This window comes from Panulirus ornatus, chromosome 30 (assembly GCF_036320965.1).
Source record: "Panulirus ornatus isolate Po-2019 chromosome 30, ASM3632096v1, whole genome shotgun sequence".
NCBI classification, from domain to species: domain Eukaryota; kingdom Metazoa; phylum Arthropoda; class Malacostraca; order Decapoda; family Palinuridae; genus Panulirus; species Panulirus ornatus.
The window spans coordinates 7,715,632-7,740,000 of record NC_092253.1 but is presented as its reverse complement, the minus strand read 5'-3'; the positions used below and the strand labels follow the sequence as shown (position 1 = coordinate 7,740,000).

Sequence of the window (24,369 nt, the reverse complement as noted above, 5' to 3'; positions counted from 1 at the left end):
TCCACGCTTGCTTCCTTCCCCCTTCCCCCCTTCCCATCACCCCCCCCTCCTCTTCCCACGCACTCACACTCGAACTCACATTTCTTAACAGGCAACAGCACTCGTCTCTCTCTCTCTCTCTCTCTCTCTCTCTCTCTCTCTCTCTCTCTCTCTCTCTCTCTCTATCTATCTATCTATCTATCTATCTGTCTATATAGCTATCTGTCTATGTCTATCTATCTATATATCGATGTTTACCTATTTGTCTCTATCTATCTATCGCACACACACACACACACACACACACACACACACACACACACACACACACACACACACAGCCACTTTTTCAGTCCCTTCCGCCGTGTTGCTTCATCACACTCAAAGACAACACCACCCAGTGCGTGTGTGTGTGTGTGTGTGTGTGTGAGGGAAGAAAGTCTTGGGTCTTATCCCGGAAAGTTTCACTTGGTCGCGCGCGAGAGAGAAATAAACTCTCTCTCTCTCTCTCTCTCTCTCTCTCTCTCTCTCTCTCTCTCTCTCTCTCTCTCTCTCTCTCTCTCTCTCTCGTGACCCTGCACGCAGAAAGATGCATTTCCTTGCACTCAATCCTTCCCCATTTCCCCCGCACGCAAATTGTGTTTCCTCCCCCTCACCCCCCCCACACCTCCCCCCACTCCCCATTTTCTCTCATGCAGACACTCTTGCATGTGTGTGTGTGTGTGTGTATGTGTGTGTCTTGTTAGATTTGCAGTGCATGGCTGTCAACACCCCACACTGTCCTTGTGGTTATTGTCATTCACTTAAATATATTCATTTGCTTCGTATTCATCATTCACTTTCTTTCTTGTTATTCGTTTCTTTCTTATTCATCATCCATTTGTTCCTTATCCATTATCCATTTGTTTCTTAATATTCATTCATTTCCTTATTCATCATTCATTTGTTACTTATTCATCATTCATTTGTTCTTATTCATCATTCATTTGTTTCTTATTCATCATTCATTTGTTACTTATTCATCATTCATTTCCTCATTCATCATCCATTTGTTCCTTCGGCGTGGGAACACACATACACACACACCCACACACACACACACACACACACACACACACACACACACACACACACACACACACCCACACACATACACACATACACGTATTAGTTTCCATTGTGTCTCTTCCTCTTCATATGGAAATTATAAATGCACGTCGTGAAGAGCTGAACACTGTTCTTCATTTGACCCTATAAAACCAACTTTCTTACCCACGCCCGTATGAACCACCACATCCAGCATGTCCTCAAGTTCCATAGTAGCAGCAGCGTCTGTCTGTATCTCTGTCTGTCTGTCTGTCCTGCTGTAGCCCCGTCTCCTCGTCGCATGTCTCACTCGCCTTTAAGTCCCCCTTCCACTCCCGCCCACTCGGAGGGGGGTCTGGGGGGGGGGGGTGTCTGCCAAGGGAACCTGGCCTCTCCCTCCGCGAGATAACCTCGACATCCCACACACGAGATCCCATTATCCTCTCCCATTCTCCCCTCACCATTACCCTTCTCCCGCATCCTCTCCTCCCCCCCCCTCCCTCACCATTACCCTTCTCCCACATCCTCTCCTCCCCCCCTCCCTCACCATTACCCACTCCCACGCTCCCTCCCACACTCTCCTGTGATCGCGAGACTCCCATCTCCCGCTGTCTGTTCCACCGCCCCCGCCACACATCACTCCCACACACAGAGACACAGACTCATTCCTCTTCTACCCTCATTATTTTTCCTTTTTTTTTCTTTCCTCCCTCCGTCCGTCTTTTGTCGTCCCCAGGCAACGTAGAGCGTGTCGTTCGCCTCCCGCCTCCCTTACTCCCTCCTCCTCCCGACGACAGTGTGTCGTCCTCCCGCAGCCTCCCTCCCTTCCTCCTGCCGACGACAGTGTGTCGTCCTCCCGCCGCCTCCTCCCGCCGCCTCCTCCCTCCTCCTGCCGACGACAGTGTGTCGTCCTCCCGCAGCCTCCCTCCCTCCCTCCTCCTGCCGACGACAGTGTGTCGTCCTCCCGCAGCCTCCCTCCCTCCCTCCTCCTGCCGACGACATAGCATGTCGTCCTCCCTCCTTCCTCCTGCCGACGACATTGACACAGGACGCCCGGTCGTTGCTCGTCCTTCCTTCCTTCCTTCCTGTAGCGCGTCTCTGCCACCTCCCACACCAGCCCCCTGGTGTTCCCTGTCTGTTGAGTCGCTGGGTTTTTTTTGAAGTCTCCCTTCCATCGACGCTTTGGATTCGCTGTCGTCGTTCTGCTGTGTCTGTGGTGCCGTTGTCTTAAAAGAGTCTGTTTGGGGTGGGGTGGGGGAGGTGTTCGTGTCTGTGACACCGTCTGTTCGTGTCTGTGACACCGTCTGTTCGTGTCTGTGACACCGTCTGTTTGTGTCTGTGCACCTTGTCTGTTCGTGGTGCTGGGGTGGTGGTGGTGTTGGGTTGGTCGTGTCTGTGCACCTTGTCTGTTCGTGGTGCTGGAGTGGTGGTGGTGTTGGGTTGGTCGTGTCTGTGCACCTTGTCTGTTCGTGGTGCTGGGGTGGTGGTGTTGGGTTGGTCGTGTCTGTGCACCTTGTCTGTTCGTGGTGCTGGGGTGGTGGTGTTGGGCTGGTCGTGTCTGTGCACCTTGTCTGTTCGTGGTGCTGGGGTGGTGGTGTTGGGTTGGTCGTGTCTGTGCACCTTGTCTGTTCGTGGTGCTGGGGTGGTGGTGTTGGGCTGGTCGTGTCTGTGCACCTTGTCTGTTCGTGGTGCTGGGGTGGTGGTGTTGGGCTGGTCGTGTCTGTGCACCTTGTCTGTTCGTGGTGCTGGGGTGGTGGTGTTGGGCTGGTCGTGTCTGTGCACCTTGTCTGTCGTTCATTGGTTCTCTGAGTTGTGGTTGACACTCTCGGTGTCATAACTCCAACTGGGGAAATTGGTGGGAGGTCGTTTAAGGCACGGCGACACCAGCGAGCGAGCGGGTGGGATGAAGGAGAGAGAGAGAGAGAGAGAGAGAGAGAGAGAGAGAGAGAGAGAGAGAGAGAGAGAGAGAGAGAGAGAGATTTCTTCCCCTTGGTAGATGTGTTTGAGGTTTCAGACCACCATAGCTTGTAAGACAGAACTACCCTGGTGGTTCCTTGTTAACAACATGGCTCACCTTCAAGCAACGTATTGTGTGTGTGTGTGTGTGTGAGTGTGTGTGTGTGTGTGTGTGTGTGTGAGTGTGTGTGTGTGTGTGTGTGTGTGTGTGTGTGTGTGTGTGTGTGTGTGTGTGAGTGTGTGTGTGTGTGTGTGTGTGTGTGTGTGTCTGTGTGTGTGTGTGTGTGTGTGTGTGTGTGTGTGTGAGTGTGTGTGTGTGTGTGAGTGTGTGTGTGTGTGTGTGTGTGTGTGTGTGTGTGTGAGTGTGTGTGTGTGTCTGTGTGTGTGTGTGTGTGTGTGTGTGTGTGTGTGTGTGTCTGTGTGTGTGAGTGTGTGTGTGTGTGTGTCTGTGTGTGTGAGTGTGTGTGTGTGAGTGTGTGTGTGTGTGTGTCTGTGTGTGTGAGTGTGTGTGTGTGTGTGAGTGTGTGTGTGTGTGTGTGTGTGTGTGTGTGTGTGTGTGAGTGTGTGTGTGTGTCTGTGTGTGTGTGTGTGTGTGTGTGTGTGTGTGTGAGTGTGTGTGTGTGTCTGTGTGTGTGTGTGTGTGTGTGTGTGTGTGTGTCATGTTGTTGTTAACGATAATAATGATTCGTTCTTAGTGGAGGTGTGACGGTATGAGTAGATTCTGTGTCCATGCTGGTTGATAAGAGCTCTCTCTCTCTCTCTCTCTCTCTCTCTCTCTCTCTCTCTCTCTCTCTCTCTCTCTCTCTCTCTCTCTCTCTCTCTCTAACGATCGTTAATGCTGAAAATCATTCAATCACCATCAGTAGTGCCCGTGGTCGTTCACACACACACATACACACACACACACACACACACACACACACACACACCACAAAGATCATGCCGTAACCCGCCCCGCAGAACGCTCCCTCTCCCATCTCCGGCTCATGTTTAATTCAGGCAATTTCCCCACAGCTTGACTGGAAGTCCCAGACACAAGACCAGCTTCTCCCAGCTTATCTTTTCCAGGGGGGGGGTGGGGGGGGGCAGGAGGCCGAGGGGTGGGGGGGGGGGGGCGACAAGTAAACATGATCGCGGTTGTAATCAACACCGGGGGGGGTAGGGGGTAGGTTCTTATCATTTTATCTACCCATCTGGGACAATAGAATTCGGGTTATCTATCGTGATCTATTATGTGTAGATGCAAAAGGACTAAGACGGGTCTGGTTTCTGGGTGGGTTATAACAGTAACACAAGGGACCTCGGACGTAAATGGTCGAAATAGATAAGAAGAAAAAGATAAGAAAAAAAAGATAAGAGAAGAAATTAAGAGCTCCTAGGAGGGTGTGTGTGTGTGTGTGTGTGTGTGACCCACCTCTCACTACACATGAGTGTGTGTACACACATGGACAACAATGTTCAGGGTCTAACTTTAGATTATCTGACGTGACCAGGGTGTTGAAAAGGGCCTTGGGAGAGAGAGGGAATGGAGGGGGGGGGGGGGGGGGCTGCTGGTAGCTACTGGGGCGAAGGAAGGAAGGAAGGAGTAAGGAAGGAAGGAAGGAAGGAAGGAAGGAAGGACGGAAGGAAGGGAGGAGGGAAGGATGGAAGGAAAGAAGGAAGGAGGAAGGATGGAAGGAAGGAAGGAAGGAGGAAGGAAGGAAGGAAGGAGGAAGGAAGGAAGGAGGAAGGAAGGAAGGAAGGAGGGAGGACGGAAGGAAGGAGGAAGGAAGGAAGGAAGGAGGAAGGAAGGATGGAAAGAAGGAGGAAGGAAGGAAGGAAGGAAGCAGAAAAGACGCGGTAAAGGGATCAAGGGACACAGAAAGTAAGAGAAAAGAGTTAGGGGCAGCAGAAGAGGCAAGATACGCCCCCCCCCCCCCTTTTTTTGAGCGCTTGCTGGTGGAGAGGCTGGGGAAGATGCAGGGTAAAACTGCTGGGGAATACCACCTGGGGCATGCCTGTTGTCTCTGAGGGCCTCACCACCACCACCACCAGCAGCGCCCCTGGCGTGTTGGCCTGCAGGAAACACGCGGTGTGTGTGTGTGTGTGTGTGTGTGTGTGTGTGTGTGTGTGTGTGTGTGTGTGTGTGTGTGTGTCACGCTCTAAAGGTCAATATCATGAGAAATGTAATGGGGCGTTTCGGCGTTTCTGTCGACCTCATGTGACTCTGTGTTGGGGGGACAACACGCCCCTGTCGATATGTGGTGAGTCATCCCCCCCTCCTCCCCCCCCCCCTCCCCAAGCAAGTGCTTCAGCAGCAGTGGGGTGGGGGGGGGGGGCCTGAATCCACTCGGCCGTCAGTCTGGCATTCCACCAGTCTCCTCCACCCTCCACCCCTCCACCATCCCTCACCATCCCCATTCACCACCATCCTGGCTACTGTGCCTCGAGTGTGTGTGTGTGGGGAGGAAGTGAGGTGTGGGTGAACACCTTCCTCCCTCCTTCAGAGGGACCTCTCTCTCTCTCTCTCTCTCTCTCTCTCTCTCTCTCTCTCTCTCTCTCTCTCTCTCTCTCTCTCGTTCTGTTTCCCACTGATAACTCCTTACAGTCAAGGTGTGTCTCGCGTCAATAATGTCATTGGATCATTTAACGATATTTATCACAACACAGATGATATTATCCCTAATAATTAATGAAAAATTAAGTTACATTTATTTTCACGTTACAATGAATTTTCCACACACATTGTCATGCTTTCAAATAATGTGGATGTGAATTATATATATATATATATATATATATATATATATATATATATATATATATACATATATATCTTTCTAAGACTTTCTCACTCTCCCAGAACCTTTGTAACATTTTCTCACTCTCCCAGAATCTTTGTAACACTTTCTCTCTCCCAGAACCTTTGTAACACTTTCTCACTCTCCCAGAACCTTTGTAACACTTTCTCACTCTCCCAGAACCGGGCGAGGCCAAACTCACTCCCCAAGTTTTTATCAGAACGTTATCAGGTATTAGTTTTTTCCCCAGTTTGGTTGGAACTTGGAAGCTGATAAGGACCCACTTACTCGTACCCCTTTCCCTCATGTTTCTCTGGGAGTGTGTGATTTTTAAATGCCTTTCCATATACATATATATATATATATATATATATATATATATATATATATATATATGTATATATATATATATATATATATATATATATATATATATATATATATATATATATATATATATATATATATATATATATATATATATATATATATATATATATATATATATATATATATATGTATGTATGTATGTATGTATGTATGTATGTATGTATGTATGTATGTGTACCCTTACAGAAGAAACGAACTGTTAAATCGTGGTTTTAAGAAGGAAAATTATTGTACTACCTAATCACAGACGTAAAATATATATCATAACATCCTTGGACAGGGAAAAGTATAAACAAAGAAAATTATATATGAGAACAAATACGCAGAACACACACACACACACACACACACACACACACACACACACACACATCATGGAGAAGATAAATGGATCAACTTCTTTTTTTTTATTCAAATTCAGTTTAGAAATTAAGTAAGGAAGTGGTTGGTTGTGTGTGGTGGTGGTGGTCGGGGAGAGCAGCAGCCTAGCCTGACACATGATGGTGACTGCTGGCGCCTAAACTCCTAGCCACATTGATTGACAGCCTAGCTATGATAGACCAGCTGTGACCCTAGCAAGCACGCCCATATATATATATATATATATATATATATATATATATATATATATATATATATATATATATATATATATATATATATGAAGGGAGACTATCCCATGAGATAATATGGGAAAGAAACTATTCCATATATATTTTTTTTTCAAAGGAAGACAGAATATTCTGTAGGGGGGGGGTGGAATATATACATATATACATATTTATCTAACATCTGTGTTCAGAATGCCAAAGTAGCGGCAAAGTTTGAAGGCAAGACATCATGTGTGTTATGATGTGTGGGAGGGAAGGTAGGCAGGTTAAAAATCTGAGCCACAAGACACATGAAGTGAGGCTTTCCACTAACTTCCCCACCCACACCACCCCAACCCACCTCACCCACCACCCCCCTATGTATCTATCTACTCTCCCCCCCGTCTTCCTTTTTTTTTTAATGAAGCCGCGGCCTTCATTTTAGCTCTCCCGGACCTTAAGGGGGGGAAGGGGGAGTTTTTCCAGAGCTCAGTCAACAGCAAGGGGAGGGGAGGAGGGGGTGTTGTGTGGGTGATGGGGGCCCCGCGAGAGGGGAGGAGGAGGGTGTGACTGTATATGTGTGGGAGGGTGAGTGGTGATGGGTGAGAGGGGGTTGTGATTGTATGTGTGTGGGAGGGAGGGTGGTGATGGGTGATGGAGATGGGGGGTAAGTGGGGTGATGTGTATTCAGCCTCACAACACATGATATGCCTTGAAGCCTGCTGTTTAACTTCTTAGATGTCCCGCCCAAGCTAACTGCCCACCTTATATTACCTTAGGGAACTACCTTAAATTACCTTAGAGAACCCCCTTAAATTACCTTAAGTACCCTAAAACACTCGTCTGAGATAATCATATACCTTATACTAACTTTAGGTAACTTTAAACACCCACGTAAAATAGTAAGCCACTTTAAACTTACTTTAGGTACCTTAAACCACTTGTTTAAGATAGTTCTCCTCCTTATACTAACTTTAAGTAACTTTAAACACCCGCTTAAGATAGTAAGCCACTTTAAACTTACTTTAGGTACCTTAAACCACTAGTCTAAGGTAATTATCCACCTTATAGTATCTTAAGGTAACTTTTGACCCACGCGTAAGATAACTACTCCTCTAAAATAGATAACCAACATATACTAACTTTAGGTACCTTTTTTTTTGTGGGGGGTGGAGGGGTTTAATCTAAACCCCTTAACTGCTTTGCCTTAAACCACCACCATCACCCCCACTCCCCACCCCTTCCCCGTTTAAGTATGACTACTTAAAATCCCTTAAGTACGGCGAGGTTTGTCTCCCCCCCTTCTGTCGCAACTTAAAAAAGTGGGGGGGGGTGTAAGTCGTCGTATGGAAAGGGGTTTTAAGTGGTCGTAATGACGAGAGAAAAAGAAATGGGGGAAGGGGATGTGTTCTTCAATCGTTAATGAGGCCGGGGTGAGTGAGGAGTGATGGGTGGGTAGCAGGAAGATGGGGGAAAAGGGAAGGGAAGGGGGTGTATGTATAGGGATGGGGGGGGGATGATGATGATGATGGGATGATAAGTGTATATATGTTTAACGTCTCGTCTTACTTAAGATCTAAGTATGTAAGTAAGGCCCCCCCCAGTTAACTTACGACACGCCATCGCATTTGCCAGCACGGTCGGCACACGGAGGTGGGTCATGACCCCCATGGCCCTATTAATGACCCTGGCTGTGTTGTCCGCGCTGGTGGGCACCGCGCTGTTGCTCAAGCTGCTGTTACAGCTGTTGCAGCAGCTGCTGCTGCTGTTGCTGGTGCCAGGTAAGCTTGCGTGCCAGTTACTTGTACTGTTTTGACATCCCACAAAGAAAGAAAATATGGGGGGAAACCCAAAACTGAATGGGTGTTTATACCAGAGGGTTGTTTTCTGTTGTTTTTTTGGTGTTGTTGGGTTATATCTAGGTTGTGAGGGGTTGGTTTGTAGGTTATGGAGAGGTAGGGGGGATGTTTATAGGTTATACCAAGGGGGGGGGGGCGGGTTATAGGTTATACCAGGATGGGGTGGTTGTTATTAGGTTATATCAAGGGTGGGGGGGTTTTAGGTTGTACCGGGAGGGGGGGTTATACCAAGGGGGGGTTCTAGGTTATACCTAGGTGGTTAGGTTAGGTTATACCAAGAAGGAGGGGGGGGGGGGGGATTTCTTGGTTATACCTAGGAGGTTCTTTAAGTTATATCGGGCATATTCTCGTAGGTTATACCGTGGGGGGGGGAGGTTTGTAGGTCATACTGGGGGAGGGACGGTTTCTAAGCTATACCAGGGGGTTTTCTTAGGTTATACGAGAGGTTTCTAGGTTATACCTGGGGTTTTCTAGTTTATATCAGTGGTTTTCTGAGCTATACCGGGGGGGGGGGTTTCTAGGTTATAATAGGGGGTTTTCTAGGTTATGCCGGGGGGTTCTAGGTTATACCTGGGGGTTTTAGGTTATACCTGGGGGGTTCTAGGTTATGCCGGGGGGTTTCTAGGTTATAATAGGGGGTTCTAGGTTATACCTGGGGTTTCTAGGTTATGCCGGGGGGTTCTAGGTTATGCCGGGGGGTTCTAGGTTATACCTGGGGGTTTTAGGTTATACCTGGGGGTTTCTAGGTTATACCTGGGGGTTTCTAGGGTATACCGGGGAAGGGGGGCGGGGGTTCTAGGTTATACCGGGGTATTTTCTAGGTTATAAGGGGGGGGGGAGGAGTTCTAGGTTAAGCCTGCGTTTCTTTCGGTGGTGTTGGGGGAGGTGAGGGAGGAGAGGAGGGGTGGGTGTTGGAGGTGTGTGTGTGTGTTGGGGAGGAGGAGGAAGCCATCGATTGTCTTCTGGTGTGTGTGTGGGGGTTGTGTGTGTGTGGGGGGGTTGTGTGGGTGTGGGGGGTTTTGGTCTCCTGGTGCAGAGGTTACTGCTGTTGCTGTGGCGTTACAGCTGTGGCGTTACAGCTGTGGCGTTACAGCTGTGGCGTTACAGCTGTGTCTTGGATGTTGGCGCTGGTGTTGGCGCTGGTGTTGGTGCTGGTGTTGGTGGTGTTGGTGTTGGCGGTCGTCTTGCTCGTGATGTTGGTGTTTTCTTCCCCTCCTGATGTTGGCGATGTTAACTGCTGCTGTAATGCTGTACCTGTTGCTGCTGTACCTGCTGCTGCTGTACCTGCTGCTGTACTGCTGTCTACTGTACTGCTGCTGCTGTCTGCTGTACCTGCTGCTGCTGTACTGCTGCTGCTGTACTGCCGCTGCTGCACCTGCTGCTGTACTGCTGTCTGCTGTACCTGCTGCTGTACTGCTGCTGCTGTACCTGCTGTCTACTGTACCTGCTGCTGTACTGCCGCTGCTGTACTGCTGCTGCTGTACTGCTGTCTGCTGTACCTGCTGCTGTACTGCTGTCTGCTGTACCTGCTGCTGCTGTACTGCTGTCTGCTGTACCTGCTGCTGCTGTACTGCTGTCTGCTGTACCTGCTGCTGCTGTACTGCTGTCTGCTGTACCTGCTGCTGCTGTACTGCTGTCTGCTGTACCTGCTGCTGCTGTACTGCTGTCTGCAGTACCTGCTGCTGTTCGTGGCATGTGTGTACACAGAGGGGCGTCATGGGTCCTGCTGTTGCCCACCGCTGTTTGATGCTGTGTCCCGTCTGTGTCTTTGCGTTCCTCTGTGTCCCTCAATGTTATTTAAGGGCATTATTGTTGTTATTATTATTATTATTATTATTTTATTATTATTATTATTATTATTATTATTATTATTATTATTATTATCATTATCATTATTATTATTATTATTATTATTATTATTATTATTATTATCATTATTATTATCATTATTATTATCATTATTATTGTTATTATTATTATTATTATTATTATTATTATTATTATTATTATTATCATTATTATTATCATTATTATTATCATTATTATTGTTATTATTATTATTATTATTATTATTATTATTATTATTATTATTACTACTATTATCATTATTATTATTATTCATTTTCCCTTTTCTTTCTCCCTAATGTCGTTTGTTCACCCCTTCTCCACGACAACATGACCCTTGTGCACGGTCGTGTGGTGTTCTGGCCTTTGACCGAACCCTTGGCCTTTATTTAAGGGTTGGGTCAACGACCAGGGTCACAGGATCAGGTCAAGGGTCGTATACTGTCGTGCTCAAGGGTCGTATGCCGTCGTGTTCAAGGGTCGTGTACCGTCGTGCTCAAGGGTCGTGTACCGTCGTGCTCAAGGGTCGTATACCGTCGTGCTCAAGGGTCGTGTACCGTCGTGCTCAAGGGTCGTGTACCGTCGTGCTCAAGGGTCGTATACCGTCGTGCTCAAGGGTCGTATACCGTCGTGCTCAAGGGTCGTGTACCGTCGTGCTCAAGGGTCGTGTACCGTCGTGCTTCTGTGCCTGGGAAGAACCCAAATTATATATTTCTCCCGTCACTGTTGCTTGCGTCACTGTTGCTTGCATCACTGTTGCTTGTATCGCCGTTGCTTGCGTCACTGTTGCTTGCATCGCCGTTGCTTGCGTCATTGTTGCTTGCGTCATTGTTGCTTGCATCACTGATGCTTGCATCACTGTTGCTTGCATCGCTGTTGCTTGCGTCACTGTTGCTTGCGTCACTGTTGCTTGCGTCCCCTCTGGCCGCCGGGGGGGGGGGGGGTGACGACCCCACGCAGCCTTAACCAGCTGGCCAGGAGAGTCCTGGGTGAAGGGAGGATACTCCTCACTTGGCTACTTCCTCCCTTCCTGCTTTTGGAGAGTAGTAGTAATACAGGAGGGGGATCTCCAGCCCACTCACTCCCCCCTCTCCCCCACGATATATGTGGGTGGTATATTATTTTTTTAACCCCATCCCCAGGGATGTTACTTCTATTATTACTACTGCTTGTGCTACAATAATAATAATAATAATAATGATAATAATAATGATAATATTGATAATAATGATAATAATAATAATAATTATAATAATGATTATAATAATAGTAATGAGACTTTTTGGTTTCTGAACCTGCGCATCGAGGGGAGTGAGAGGCGTGCATAGTGTAGAATACATAGAATCTATGTGGTATACGGGGAGCGACGTGCAGCCATTAGGTTGATGGAGGACATATGAATTGGTCAATTTAAACTGTGGAATAAATTCCAGGCCTGACTGTGGCTGATGGGCTTTAGTTTGGGTACATTATATGTGAGAGAAGAGTGAGTGGTTGTTTACAAATAAGGCCTTCACTCTTTTCTTCCTGACGTTTGTGGTACCACACTGCAACCTGGGGACGAGGGATCTCTGGTGGCAGGAAGAGATGCTAGTGGCGGTGGGGGGATGGATGATGATACAGGTGATTGCTGGAGTGGAGTCGTGTGTTCAGCGTCTCTTGTTGTTAGGTAGTGTAGAAGGGGGACCAAGGAAGATCCTGTGTACTCCCACCCCTTTTGTGATCGCCCCTGTTGTGTGGTGGTAGAGAGGGAGGGAGACTAGCCTGGGAAAAGCATGAAACACAGGGGGATTCTGGTGTCTTTGAGTCCACGAAGTTACACACGCTATGTGGACGTTTTGATGATGATGATGATAATGATGATGATGTTGATGACGACGTGTTCCATCCAGCTTAAGTTTAGCGTCCAGGGTGACGCAAGAAAGCTTGGTGGACTGGACGACCTGGAGGAGGCCGGGGCCTGACGAGAGAGAGAGAGAGAGAGAGAGAGAGAGGGGGGGGGGGGGTTGGAAGCCTGACCTTGTTTGGTCGTTACTCCAGCTCTTGGGAGTCGTTAAGGGCAGTTCTGGAGAGGGTGGAGGGGCAAGGGGGAGGTAGCGATAGGTATACACTCCGGAGCGCCAGTGTCGTCGTCCAGACTTGAACCAGCGGTGGTAGAGTGGGTCGTCGGTGTACCTCACTCGAGCAGGCGCATCCACCAGGGAGTCGCTGATGAGGGAGGGCGAGCGAGAGGAGGAGGGGGTTGTTGATGAAGAGGGAGGGAGGGAGGGCGAGGGAGGAAGGAAGGAAGGGGTCGCAGCATCCTTGTGTCCCGTTGGAACGCCACAGGTTGAGGGAGCGGGAAGACTGGAAGAGAGGTGGAGATGACCCTATTGGAAACGCACAGCCCCGACGACCCTCGCTGAGGCAGTGTGCACGCCATGGGACGAGACCTCTCTACAGCCCAGGGTTGAGAGGGTGGAAGAGGGGGTTGGGTGGAGGTTCGTCCCACTTGTGTTACTGTAGTTGAGGAGGTGGAGGACACCTGTGGTGAAGAAATCGACGAAAGGTGAGAGACACAGAGGTCTCGTGTCTCATGAGACAGACGACGAGAGATGGGAGTCGGGAGAGCTAGCGAGATACTGGGTGGTGGAGGTGGTGGAGGAGGAAGGGGCTAGGCGGCGGCTTGATATTAACACATTCACGAGAGTCTTCGGAACTTGCAGCAGGGTCTTGCGTGAACCCACATCGAACACAAAATTTCCACTGAATAATCCGAAGGAGGGAGGGAGGAGGAGAGAGGAGGAGGATCATCATGGGTGGGGCAGTGGGCCGTGCCTCCTGAAGAAGCCTTTGGCTTGTTGACCGCTGGATTGGGGAGGAGAGGCTTGTGACGCCCTCTCCAGTCCGTGGGAGCACCACCTGGAGGAGGGGGGGCGGGGCATGCGATAGCCCCGGCCAGAGCTTCGAACAGCTTCGTAGGTATGTCGGTGGATGCGGTGAGGGCGCGTCGCTTTAAGTCTCTGTAACTGACCCGTCCGGAGACTTCGAGATGTCGGCCTGGCTTGAAGGGAGCGGTAGTGATGGTGGAGCTGCTGAGAAGCGGGAGGGGGATGGGTGTCAGGGAAGGGGAAAAGGGGGAGAGAGGGAGAGTGAGGGGAGGGTAAGTAGGCGTCTTTGGCAGATAGTGGATGGGGAGAGGAGGAGGAAGGGGTGGAATGGTGGTTGACAGATAAAGCTGGGTTTTTTTTCTTATTTTATTGGAGATGATGGACGCATGGAGAGGAGGAGGAGGGAGCCTGCTCGCTGGAACAGCTCGGCTCGTTCAGTTGTCCACGCTGCTGGAAGATGGGATACATGTGCTTCCCAGGGACTGTCATTTGGTGGGATGGTTAGATCTCTTCACTGTCTTTTATTTATTTTCGAGAGAGAGAGAGAGAGAGAGAGAGAGAGAGAGAGAGAGAGAGAGAGAGAGAGAGAGAGAGAGAGAGAGAGAGATGGTTCCAGAGCTTGGCTTTCCCAGGGACGAAGGAGTGTCCAGACATGGAGGCCACTGGAGAAGGGGCGCCTGGACCCCATCTCCAGACAGTGTTAAGGGCGTTAGTGTTGTTGTTGTGTAGGGGGAAGGCTCCGGTGGTGTTGTGTAGGGGGGTGGAGGCTCTGGTCTTGGTGTTGTGTAGGGGGAAGGCTCCGATCTTCTTGTTGTTGTGGGGGAAGGCTCCGGTGGTGGTGTTGTTGTTGTGGGGGGTTGTGAAGGCCCCGGTCAGTCTGGATGATCCCAACCAGCCAGCCAGCGGTGTCTCCCTGGCGGGGTGTGGCCCCGTGCACGTGTCAGCTGGAGGCGGCGGTGGCGGTCATACCGATCTCTCTCTCTCTCTCTCTCTCTCTCTCTCTCTCTCTCTCTCTCTCTCTCTCTCTCTCTCTCTCTCTCTCTCTCTCTCTCTCAGGCTCCCTCGACTGGGGCTGATGATGCAAGTGTCGTCTCTGGTCATTTCTACCTCCCCCCTCCCTTCCCTTCCCTCTCCCCCTTCCCTCCCTTCCCACTCTCACCAGGAGGGGAGGGGAGATGAGGGGTGGGGGGAGGTAAGGGGTGGTTAGCAAACAAGTCCTGCCCCCCTCCCTCCCTCCCTCCCTCCCTCCCCTCCAATTGACGTCACGCGGAACTCGCGCCTCTCACAGACCTGCGTGTCTGGACCTTCGACCTCCCCTTCCCCACACACCCCACCCTCCCCAACACCCAAGGTGTTGGGGGAGAGAGAGGGAGGAGGAGGGTGGGAGTGGGAGTGTGTGGGGGCAGTAAACCGATACACCTGTTCTGCAGCCGATGGACGGCATCGGCTGGTGAGTGGGGGGAGGGAGGCAGGGAGTTTGTCGTGGTCGACCCATATCGGGTCGTGAGTGTTGTGGTCGATCATGGGGAAGAGGCGGCAGCCGGTCGATCCACCAGGCTGTTCCTGTAGTCTGTGTGTCTGTGTGTGTGTGTGTGTGTGTGTGTGTGTGTGTGTGTGTGTGTCTGTCTGTATGTGTGTGTGTGTGTGTGTGTGTGTGTGTGTGTGTGTGTGCTATTCATCCAGTATGGTGCTGCCATCTTTAGGTCCTCCTTTACAACCTGCGCCTCACAGTGAGACACACACACACACACACACACACACACACACACACACACACGGCATCATGGTCCTATACACACCACTGGTCATTGATCCTCCCTCCTGCCTCCTCCTCCTCCTCCTGCCTCCTTCCTCCCACCTCCTCCTCCAGGTCACAAGACCCTCAGGTGTTTACCGTAACCTTAATCATTTTTCTTCCTTTAAATCACGAACGAAATTAAGAATTGGAAAATTGGCAAGTATTAATCTCTATTTATAGGAAAGAAAAATTAAGAAATTCATCTTTATATCGCGCCAATTAGCTTTACGTCAGACATCGATAAAATGATGAATGAAGAATGATATATAAACACAAATATAGAGATTGTACCATCATGAAATCAAACCAACATGGCTTCCGTAACTCTACATTTGATCTTATCAATTTACCAGAATTGGTCATTGTTATGTACGACGATATCGGGGACGCAAAAAATAAGTAGCCTTTGAGGTAATTGTCACAGTTTCAAAAGACATTGGATAAACAACCACGCAGGAGACTGCTACAGACACTGGAATGAGGGACGAATTATGTACCTGGATTCCCGTCTGTCTCGCCAACAGAGAGTAACATGTCCATTTTTCCACGGCGAAGTTTGAGATCTGTTGAATGTGTGTCAAGTGCTGTGGTGCCACAAGGGGGTGTTCGATCCTTGGCCCTGTTCTCTTCATGATATACATTAATGATGGAGAACATGGCACTGTCAATAAATAACTTCTATATTTGCTATTGATGCAGAACTATATATATATATATATATATATATATATATATATATATATATATATATATATATGCTATAAACATTAAATATTACATGGTCCAACGGGGCTTGTTCTCTCTCTCTCTCTCTCTCTCTCTCTCTCTCTCTCTCTCTCTCTCTCTCTCTCTCTCTCTCTCTCTCTCAGGCTAAGGCAGGTGTCCGTGTGTGTGTTGTGGGGGGGGGGGGGGGGGTGCAGTAATCACCTTAAGTTGTTCAGTATTCAAGAAACACACACACACTTGCCCTGTGTTCTCCCCCCCTTCCCCCCCTCCAATGGTGGTTGACTTAAAACAATGTTGTTGTCTTCTTGTTGTGGTTATTATTATTATTATTATTACTATTATTATTATTATTATTATTATTGTTATTATTATTGTTATTACTATCATTATTATTATTATCATTATTATTATTATTATTATTATTATTATTATCATCATTATTATTATTATTATTATTATTATTATTATTATTTTATTATTATCATTATTATTATTATCAAGATTAATGATCATAACCCTCAGAATATTGTCTTCTCGTGGTCATTATTATTCGTACGCTCAAAATGAATATAATTTCCCCGCTCAGCATCTTTTTTTTTTTTTTCATATTTTTCTTTTTAACTCGTTTCGCGCACATTGCCCCCCCCCCCCCGCCCCGGCAAGCGTACAAATAGACCTTTGATATATGTAGTCTGAATCCAATTCTTCGTTCTTATCCTTATACGTGATGCAGTAAGGGCTGAAAGCTCTGCCACTTACCGTGTCAGGAGCGGCTTTAAAGGGAAATAATATTTGTGTTGTGATAGATGTAGATATCTATTTTGTAGATGGAACAGGTTGTATACCAATTGTCTTGTAGGGCAGATAATGTTAAGAAATTGATATTAACCCCTGTGTGTGTGTGTGTGTGTGTGTGTGTGTGTGTGTGTGTGTGTGTGTGTGTGTATGTATGTGTGTGAATGTGTGTGTATGTGTGCGTGTGTATGTATGTGTACGTGTGTGTGTGTGTGTGTGTGTGTGTGTGTGTCTGTATGTGTGTGTATGTGTGTGTATGTGTGCGTGTGTATGTATGTGTACGTGTGTGTGTGTGTGTGTGTGTGTGTGTGTATGTGTGTGTATGTGTGTGAATGTGTGTGTATGTGTGCGTGTGTATGTATGTGTACGTGTGTGTGTGTGTGTGTGTGTGAATCACTACCATCATTATCATACACCGTATGATACACTTTCTATTCTTGTCAACAAGAGCTGAGATCGTATGTAAATCGGTAATAGCCTTAATGTTAACGAAGACTTAAATGAGTTATTACAGTGGATTTTGGCATAGGCCTAAGCCGTCTTTATCAAAGCCTATCGTAACTTGCGATTATTTATATCATAAACTTAACAACATAGGCCTTCGCGTCGTTGAGATGAAATGCTATTGGGATTTTTAATGGTTTAAGTCGTGGTTTTGGACAAGTCATTTCTCGTGTGTGTCTTATTAATTAATAAGTTGTCTTATTGATAAGTTTCTAAGACACTTGGTTACGTCAGACAGTAGATATTACGTTTGATATTCAGAGATACGTCCCTGTCGTATTTTAATATTTCTTTTCTAAGTATACACACTTCTTACATCTGTGAATACTGGAATATCTTAAAATCTTTCCCACATATGAATACTGGAATATCTTAAAATCTTTCCCACATATGAATATTGGAATATCTTAAAATCTTCCCCACATCTGAATACTAAAATATCTTAAATCTTTCCTACATATGAATACTGTAATATCTTAAAATCTTCCCCACATCTGAATACTAAAATATCTTAAAATCTTTCCTACATATGAATACTGGAATATCTTAAAATCTTCCCCACATATGAATACTGGAATATCTTAAAATCTTCCCCACATCTGAATATTGAAATATCTTAAATCTTCCCCACATTTGAATATTGGAATATCTCACAGTGACCGCTTCATCTGACGGGCGTCTATCCTAATGCTGTTCATAGATAGCGTTACTGGTTTTGTGATCAGTAGCAATGTATGGAAATGGCTCTCTCTCTCTCTCTCTCTCTCTCTCTCTCTCTCTCTCTCTCTCTCTCTCTCTCTCTCTCTCTCGTAAGGACACGTCGAGAAATAGTTTACATTTGTATTATACATTTCAAACTCATATTATTATTAATATTATTATTATCATTATCATTATTATTATTATCATTATCATTATCATTATTATTATTATTATTATCATTATCATTATTATTATTATTATTATGTGTCCTGGTGAGCCCCCGTTCTCATTGCGCAATTTTGAGGCTGCGCTCCACGCGGGGAGCAGGGTAAGGTAGGATCCTTTACGGTGGGAAAGTAGTCGACGTGACGCCGTTGTACGCCTTCCCGTCCGATTTGTTTGATGGTACAACTGCGCCAGTGAGCTTTCGAGGTGTGAAATCACTCGCAGGCAGAGTCCGGTAACACACACACACACACACACACACACACATAGCGTGGGCTATGGATAGAGATGTGCGCAGGAGGATGGATGTGCTGGAAATGAGATGTTTGAGGACAATGTGTGGTGTGAGGTGGTTTGATCGAGTAAGTAACGTAAGGGTAAGAGAGATGTGTGGAAATAAAAAGAGCGTGGTTGAGAGAGCAGAAGAGGGTGTTTTGAAATGGTTTGGGCACATGGAGAGAATGAGTGAGGAGAGATTGACCAAGAGGATATATGTGTCGGAGGTGGAGGGAACGAGGAGAAGAGGGAGACCAAATTGGAGGTGGAAAGATGGAGTGAAAAAGATTTTGTGTGATCGGGGCCTGAACATGCAGGAGGGTGAAAGGAGGGCAAGAAATAGAGTGAATTGGAGTCATGTGGTATACAGGGGTTGACGTGCTGTCAGTGGAGTGAATCAAGGCATGTGAAGCGTCTGGGGTAAACCATGGAAAGCTGTGTAGGTATGTATATTTGCGTGTGTGGACGTGTGTATGTACATGTGTATGGGGGGGGGGGGTTGGGCCATTTCTTTCGTCTGTTTCCTTGCGCTACCTCGCAAACGCGGGAGACAGCGACAAAGTATAAAAAAAAAAAAAAAAAAAAAAAAAAAAATATATATATATATATATATATATATATATATATATATATATATATATATATATATATATATATAAACTTTTAGTGAGTGTTGTCTGCTAATGTCAGATTTATGCTAGCGGAAAGCCGTGTTGAGATAATTAATCACACGTAAACCTTTGTGATGATAATTGCCTGGATGGTGATTGGATAATTGGGTGATTACATTACCTTTGTTACTAGACGGTTATGTGTAGCGGGGGCACGTGAACAGCGGCAGTTTCTCTCTCTCTCTCTCTCTCTCTCTCTCTCTCTCTCTCTCTCTCTCTCTCTCTCTCTCACGAATCATTCAGTCCATTACCTCACATCAGAATACAAAACGTAAAATATCACTTGGTAGTTCCGTGTGTGTGTGTGTGTGTGTGTGTGTGTGTGTGTGTGTGTGTGTGTGTGTGTGTTTTTATTATTATTGTCACAGTGGGGGGCTCGTTCCACTAGATGGTGCTCAAGTGTTAGTGTATTTGACGAACTGACGAACGGCCTTTTTGTGTTCCCCCCCCACACCTTCCCAGGTCATGCCCTCTCCTTCACGCCCCTGGGTAAACCCATAGCCAACACCCCCTTCCACCTCACACACCCCCCTGGCTATCCTGTTGACCACGCCCACTCCCTTCACCCATGGCCTTGATAGGCCTCCTGCCCCCCCCCCCCCTTCCACATGGCCTACACCCATGACCACTCCCACGCCCCCTTGCCACACAACACCCCCACGCTCACTCATCCATTTCCTTATCCCCCACGCCCTGTGAAGGGTAGCACTAAACCCACGCCCTGCTACACCCATGACCACTCCCACGCCCACTAAACCCACGCCCCCCTGCCACACAACACCCCCACACTCACTCATCCATTTCCTTATCCCCCACGCTCTGTGAAGGGTAGCACTAAACCCACGCCCCACTGGGCCTTCTTCTTTCTCCCCCCCTCCTGCTGCTGCAGCGTTCAGCACGGCAAGCATCCTGGCCCTACGGACGCCCAACTTGGCGGAGGAGCTGCAGGAGGCAGAGTCCGGCGTGGCCTCCCGGAGCTCCACCCCCGACGCCCTCACCCTCATCAACAACCACTCCAAGCCCATCCTCCTCCTCAAGTGCCACTCATACATCAGAGGTGAGTCCAGGTCCTCTCTCTCTCTCTCTCTCTCTCTCTCTCTCTCTCTCTCTCTCTCTCTCTCTCTCTCTCTCTCTCTCTCTCTCTGTGGCCATTACCTGCTGACCCTCATACTAGCGGAAACACAAAGTTAAATACATCCATAAACGTCAGTAGGTGGAGACTTTCTCTTCCTGCACATCTCTCTCTCTCTCTCTCTCTCTCTCTCTCTCTCTCTCTCTCTCTCTCTCTCTCTCTCTCTCTCTCTCTCACTACTTACGCTTGACATCTCTTCACCCATCTCCTCTTCTTCACCCTGGCACCCCCCCCCCCAGGGGTGAGGAGGTGTGATCTAGAAGAACCTAGCAGAGGCTGGAACAGGTCGAGAGGCCCTTCACACACACACACACACGCCATAGCCTAACACGCGCGTTCCATCGGCGCTTTCAATAATGCCACTCCCATGTAATTCATAATCCAACTGAGAATGATCATCCCTCAAACCATTCCAGGTTGGGAAGTGGGACTTACAGAAATCCGTAGACTCCACAGAGCGCCAGGAGCCTTGATTTACTTACACGCTCTCCTTCACTAATTCCTTTAGCTCCATAAACTACCTTAAGGGTAATGGAAATCCATAAAGGGTGTAGTGGGGTGGTGGAGGTGGTGTAGGATGGAGCCAGCACCGGCACTAAAGGTTTACGACTCTCTCTCTCTCTCTCTCTCTCTGGAGGCCTCTGGAATGAAAGAAAAAAGAAAAAGCTTCTAGAAAACTAGAGTTTCTTGGACGAAAACGCTTCTTGGACATTGTATTTCAGGTCTGGAACGAAGTTTTTGGGGACACTAGAGTGTCTGGAAGAAAGAGGTTAATGAACACTGGAGTCTTGAAGTAAAGGGAATTTCAGAACACTGGTGTCTAGGACGAAGTGATTTCTGGATTACTGGAGTGTCTTGAACGAGGAGGCTTCCAGAACAATGGAGTGTCTGGAACGAAAAGGTTTCAGAGATGTCTGGCATGTAGAGGTTTATGAAACATCGGGGTGTATAGGGTGAAAAGTTTTCTACAACACGGGTGTTTGGAATGAAGCGGTTTCAAAAACACTCGGGTATGGGGAACAAAGAGATTCCTTGGCCACTGGAATGTCAGGAATAAAAAGAAAGTTTGTAGAATCCTGTAGTGTCTCGAACGAAGAGGTTTCTTGAACTGGAATGCCTGGAATGAAAATTTTTCAAGAATTCTGAGTGCCTGGAATGAAAAGGTTTCTAGAATACTGAAGTATCTGGAAAGAGGAGCTTTAAAGAACTTAGGTTGCCTGGAATGGTTGGGTCTCTAGACTGGTGAACTTCTGGAGGGTGATGTGTCTGGAACGATGGATTCTGTACAGCATTAGGCTGTCTGGATTAATGGGCTGCTTGCAAGCTGGGATGTCTGGAAGAATTAGTTCTCTGGGAGGATAGTGTGTAGTGTATCAAATGGTAAAGCATCTTAAATAGGCATTGGTGTATTGTATTAAGATGCTCTCCCTTTGTTGTACCCTTTCCCACCAGATCTTACTCTTCAAAACCTTTTGAACTCTTGACATAGAGCATAAGTTTCTGGTGAATCGTCTTTACTAATTATGACATGGTTTCTTCCGTACCTTTACCAAAACATATGAATCACTTAAGACAGACAATTGATTTCAACCTGTCTAGATTCATCATTTTCCATCTAATTGTATCTAATTGTACCCAAAACTCAATTTCATTGCAGTCTTGTGATAATGTAAAGTTGTATCCATGCATCTCACACAATAGTCATATAATTGTTTTCTTATGTAACTAAGTACTCAAAAAAGAAAAATATTGCACTGCACTTTATTATGCCAAACCTTCTTGCAGTTGTTCATAGAGTTATCAGTCTCTGAGATGCTAAAAAAGCCTCTTTTTGTAGACATACTTATGCTTTTCTCCTGTTCATAAGATGACAGCAGCAGCCCCGATTCAGAGCTCCGGTTACCAATCAATGACATCGACTCGGGCAACTCCACCCAACACTCTCCCGATGGGGCCAAGTCTATGTCACCTCAGGCCACTGTTAATGGTATGTATGTGCTTTTGATGACATACTGTTTGATGCATATGGCACTTGTAATTCTACTTTTAGGTTTAAGAGTTTGAGTACTATTGATAGGGAAAAGACTGTAACCTGTATTTCATCAAGCATACTCTGCATGATAGATTTATTATTGTTGATCTGTAGATGAAAACCTATCTTGTATCTTTTTAGGGTGATAATTTTATCGCTGGACATCTGAATCATTTGCAAGTTTGTCGTATGACTTGTGAATCCCAGAAAGATATCTAAGATTGTAAGCACATAGCATGCTGTTCCTTTAAGCAATGATGTTAGTTTGTCAGACCCACTTCTGAGTATGTCATATAACCAAAGACCTTATGTGATTAACTAACAACAGAATTCATCATTGTTCAAGTTAGGTGATGTATTAATTAACTGATTACAGTAATTTGATAAGTTAGCTTTCTTGGGAATCTCATAACCCACCCAGCTTAGTTTGCTGTTGTGTTGAACCATTCTCGAGGATGTCAATTTGTTGATAATTTACTTACAGTGAAGAATTCTATTTCTTGGTTGGGATTCTTGTTTTGAAAGTGTTTACCAGTTAACATTAACAGAAAATTTTAGTTTTAAGATTTTGTTGATAAAACTTACTGTTTTCTTCCTTGGCTTTAATTCAAAGATAAATCATTTGTTACAATGTGTTCTTAAGGGAATTATTTAAGTGCTGATATCTTGACTTCTTTCCATTATATTTATATTTTTCGTTTTTTTGGATGATTTTCATGTTTCTTGATAATTCCTTTTGTCTCACTTTGCACATAGTAATTTGTGTTTTATACAGTCATAAATTTCTTGCTAGACTCACTTTATTAAATTACTAAAATGTGCATACAGTAAGTGTAATGTGTTGTTATGAATTCTTTTCCTTGTATTTTACTCTTATATTGGTTATCTGTTGTGTTCTGTACTCAGGAGATTTTACATCCCAAGTTTTGCTCTTGATGGTATGATATTCCCATTACCTCACAACTCTTTGTTTCTTTGCTGTCCATTTAGTACAATAATCTCCTAACCATTTTTCACTGTTATCAGATAATGGTTAACAGTGCCTTAATAGTCATTTGTGTTTTAATACAGTTTGTGCATTGTTCAAGCAAATGTTATAAGAATTTTATTAGAGTGAGTTTGTCATTGTTACCACCTGTTTTAGTATCAATTTTTACTTACATTATAAATCTAGAACCCTTAGTTCTGTTTCATGAGTGTTGTATACTGTGAAACATCATATATGAATTATATACTGAGTTTACTATGTAACTTCACGAGTGGTTGCTGCTCCCACAGGGTCGCTGTCACCCATGTCTCCTGGGTCAGGTGGCATGCCTTTCCCCCAGCTGGAGCTACTTGAGGCTACCCATCGAGGGTTGTACCGCTTCATCCCACGACACCATGATGAGGTCGACATTGAAATTGGTGACCCAATCTATGTGCAAAAGGAGGCTGATGATCTCTGGTGTGAAGGTGTGTAGATAATATTCTCATTATGCTTATAATAAGTTAAAGTATTTAGTTTATCTCATTACGTTTATGAATACATTATACCTTTACCTTTACTCTTCTATCCCAGGATCCCCTTTTATGGGCTTACACAGCACTTAGAAAGCTAGTCACATTTATTGGGCATTAAAGGAGCTCCATTTTTCATGCCAGTATAAAGTATTCTGTAGTTGTGAATAGAAAGGACTGTGTACAGGAGACTGATAGACAGAATCAGCAAATTTAGGCTGCTAGTTAGTTTGCTAAAAGATTTTGTAAAATATGTCTAAACCATGAGCGTGTGAAACTCACCTCTTTCCTCCGTTCAATAGGAGTGAACCTGCGGACGGGTCGACAGGGCATCTTTCCTGCTGCCCACGTCACAGATGTTGACTATTCAGACTTTGATCCTACGGTGCCAAAGGTGAAGAAGGAGCGCTACCTCCTTAACTACCTTGGCTCAATAGAAACCCTTTGTCACAAAGGCAACCAGGTATGCTATAACTGGAGGCTGAGAAAGGAAGGGGGAGCAAGAAGTGAGTGACTTTGCAAGTCCATATGTGTATGTGTGTGTTCACATGTGTATAATTATGTCATAATTAACTCTGTGTATGTATGGTGAGGGAATTCTGTATCTGTAGAACCCAATCTTTTAACAACATATCTGTGCCTTTCAAATTGTT

At 46.2% G+C, this 24,369-nt stretch overlaps 1 protein-coding gene across 2 annotated transcripts in view; it reads left to right on the top strand.

Annotated features, from left to right (window-relative positions):
- The window catches only part of LOC139758372 (JNK-interacting protein 1-like), a 140,061-nt gene that overhangs the window by 106,480 nt on the left and 9,212 nt on the right, over window positions 1-24,369 (top strand). For both annotated transcript variants that reach the window (XM_071679674.1, XM_071679673.1), the window contains exons 3-6: window positions 19,942-20,109; window positions 22,052-22,171; window positions 23,495-23,671; window positions 24,019-24,179. In XM_071679674.1, coding sequence (XP_071535775.1) covers window positions 19,942-20,109; window positions 22,052-22,171; window positions 23,495-23,671; window positions 24,019-24,179 — 626 coding nt within the window. The remainder of the gene's footprint in view (window positions 1-19,941; window positions 20,110-22,051; window positions 22,172-23,494; window positions 23,672-24,018; window positions 24,180-24,369) is intronic.